Here is a 3,356-nt window from a genome sequence, read left to right on the forward strand (position 1 = left end):
GGCTTAACTAACCCTAACAAACGCAATGTCGCTAAACGGTCCTACGGAGCTGGTTATCAACTCAGTATATCAACCAGGGTTTCTCTGACCGGCTGAGAGCGCGTTCACGTGAAAGGGACGGGGTTAGCAACATTTGACCAATCACAAACATGGAGACGCGTGCTGACAGCGCAGCGTCATACTTCATGAATGAATAGTATAAATAGCAACTCCTGCTTCGTAGTACAGGCCACTGGTGCCGCAGAGATTTCATAAAGTGAAGGAGGTTTCCTTCTATAAAACAGCTGTGGGCAGCAGATACTGTGAGTCACGGACATGAATTCATAGATCAAAGCAGACTGGTTTGCAGACTCTTCTGTTTTGCGAATCCGGTGCTTAAACAAATAGCTCTAAACACCTGGCCAAAATGTCCCTAAATGAAGTCAGAGTGTGAAATATATCTCAAATAATGTATGCACTGCCATTTCTCCACATAAACATAACAGTCTGCAATGAAACGGTTGTCTCCATTCTCGTGCACATAAAATAGTTTCACTTTCTTTTTCTCTCCATGAACCTTTAGGGGCTCCGTATAAACCTGTGAGTCGGATGTAGAAAAGTCAGAATCAACCTAGATGTTTTTATTTTAAAGTAAATTCAGATTGAATATAGATAGTTTCCGTCTAAAAATAAAACATTACCTATAATGAAAACCACCCTTGAATGATGGGATAGCAGACTAAAAGCTTTAGGAATCCAAACTATAACATATAATAAGTACCCTGTATCAAGATTGATGCAAAACAAGGGACATTTGACCTTTTTAGAGAGGGCTAGAAAAAAAAATGGGTCATTTGGGTGCATTTGCCATATCTCTGAAACCCATCGGTCGATTTTGGTGACTGACACCTGTTTTGAACCGTTAGAGCCAATAGAATCGAGGGGAAGTTCCTAAAATCCATCTAAACATTACGCATTGGTGAATGAGTGATGAGCAGCCATAATGCCCAAAACCGGAAGCTGGGTTGTAGCTCTCATACACTCTATATGAAAAGTCAGTTTTTGACATAAATGTGATGATGGATTATCAGTAATCATTTCAAAGTGACACAGACACATTGGATTAACCTTCAGCAGCGTTTCTATGCGTTTTAATGCCATTGAACACAACTTTTGATCAGAAAACAGCAAAGGTAAGATGTATTTGCCATTTTGACCCCGTAAAGCTAAGTTGTGTGTTGTCTGGTTTCGCCTTCGCTGCCGCAAGTGTTGGTTGTGGAGTGATGATACTTATACCATTGGAATCTGTGGAATCTAAGCTTTCATATGATATCTTGTTTGTGCAGATCCGATGAAGTATAACATACTTCTACCGTGAGTTATGTGCTAAGTGCGTTACTACTCTTTTGCTTAGTGCTAATTCAGACGCTCGGCGTTAGACTTGTGTTTTGTTTCGGCAAAAATTGTCAATATCGTCAGTTAGTTGAGTTTCTTCCCGTTAAGTGGATATGACACATTAATAGGTTGTTAAATGTTAAGAAGCCCTGAGACACAGTTTCGTGAAAAAAAAAAAAAAAAGGCTTAACAGGTTAATAACCATGCTTGTGAAATTCAGAACATTGTATGTTTTGAGCTCAATAAATAATGATGAGGGCTATTGTTTCTAACTGTATGTCATTATTTATGAATTACTGTCCACTACAGCCACTAAATGACTTACCTCCCATCCATCAACATCAAGTCCTCTCTTGCCATAGATATCATAGATGGCTCGTGCCTGTGGTTCACGAAGCACTGAAAAGACATGGATAACCACCAACGTTATTAACCCTCAGAATAGTACCATAACATAATGAACGTCATTTGCTTTATCTGAAAAGCTGTTCTTACCTTCATAAGCTTCATGTACGAGGTTAAAAAGTTGTTCTGCCTGACGCTTTAGTTCAGGGTCCCTGTGTTTGTCTGGGTGATACAGCATGCATAATCGCCTGTATGCCGCCTTCAGCTCGTCCTGTGTCGCCTGAGGCACAAGATTACAACGCATAAATGTGAAAGAGAAACTTGTTGGTAAACTTGAGCAACAACATACAAAACACACAGCAGGATGTTGCTACAGCTTAACTCCACTACTTTCACTTTTACTTTCAAATCATCCAAGACTTATATGAAATGAAAATGAACTGTTGTACTATGCAGGGTTTAGGTAACTGAAAAACAGAAAACAGCTGTTTAAATTCTGGTTTTACTAATATTGTTGTTGGATACACTATAGTAGAACAGGTATAGCCCCAATAGTCATCAAATTCGCTTGTTATGTAATGTTCTGTATTATTATGTGTTATCTTCTTAAACACTGACATGGAGATTATACACTTTTATTAAGATGTGTTGAGAAAATGTCTCGTTTATTTTGCAAACTTTTTTTGTATATTTTAGTTATTCATGCTTATCATCTTAACAAGGACATATACGAGTTATCTTTTAACATAGTCAATCTGGAACAGCATGTTTTTGTGCCAAAATATATTGTGTTTTGAAAGTGTCAACTTGCATAAAGTTGTGGACGAATTATTCAGTTTGCTCACTTAGGTGAATCTATTAATACCACAGTTTAAAAAGACTGTTACAAGTAAACATTACTTAACTTTAAAGTAAAAATAAGTATCTAGTAGCATAAAATGGAGCCACTGAAGTACAAATATCTCAAAACTGGACTTTGTGAGTTACAGTAACATAACTCGAGTAAATGTACTTAGTTACATTCCACCACTGCTTGCATTTGAACATAATGTTCTCTTCTTTACTAATACAGGTTGACAGACAGAAAGTATTTGATTCCCAGACAGATATTTCCATTGCAATCTGATCAGCTGTAAATAATTAATGCTGAAACCCTGAAGTTGTAGCATTAGCTAACTTTAGTTAGCACTGTCCATGAGATAATTATGAAACTGAAAATAACTGTCAATGTATTATCTTTAGCTTCCAGATCCCGGCAGTAACGCGCGATCCTCTGCCTAACTTTATCAACACACAGCCCCTGCTGGAAAAGTCTTAACCTCACAACCTGTTGGGTGTCTTGCAAACAAAGTATCCAGCCGAGGAGTCACAGCATAGAAATCAATGTCGAGGGTCACAAGCTAGCCACCTAGCTAACGATACATGTGATTGTACACGAAACTGCTCAATATCAGCCGGATAAAGTTTATAGAATTGCTGCGACATGCCCCTGCACACACATCAAACCATATCACTGCTGCATATTTTACCTCTCTCCTAACATTTAGCAGGGAATAGTAATCATCGTTGAGGATCTCATCATCGTCCAAGGAAGACGCCATGTTTACACCCGGTCATCTCTTCTTCGTGGCATTCAG

At 38.4% G+C, this 3,356-nt stretch overlaps 1 protein-coding gene across 1 annotated transcript in view; it reads right to left on the bottom strand.

Annotated features, from left to right (window-relative positions):
- LOC104961360 (dnaJ homolog subfamily C member 11) overlaps positions 1-3,356 on the bottom strand; it is an 11,902-nt gene extending 8,546 nt beyond the window's left edge. The window contains exons 1-3 of the mRNA XM_010789642.1: positions 3,249-3,356; positions 1,870-1,999; positions 1,700-1,773 (exon numbers count right to left, since the gene is read on the bottom strand). Of these exons, the coding sequence (XP_010787944.1) occupies positions 1,700-1,773; positions 1,870-1,999; positions 3,249-3,320 (276 nt within the window). The 5' untranslated portion in view covers positions 3,321-3,356. The remainder of the gene's footprint in view (positions 1-1,699; positions 1,774-1,869; positions 2,000-3,248) is intronic.

The sequence above is a fragment of the Notothenia coriiceps genome, unplaced genomic scaffold (assembly GCF_000735185.1).
Source record: "Notothenia coriiceps isolate Sejong01 unplaced genomic scaffold, NC01 NC01_scaffold00033172, whole genome shotgun sequence".
In the NCBI taxonomy this organism is placed as follows: Eukaryota; Metazoa; Chordata; class Actinopteri; order Perciformes; family Nototheniidae; genus Notothenia; species Notothenia coriiceps.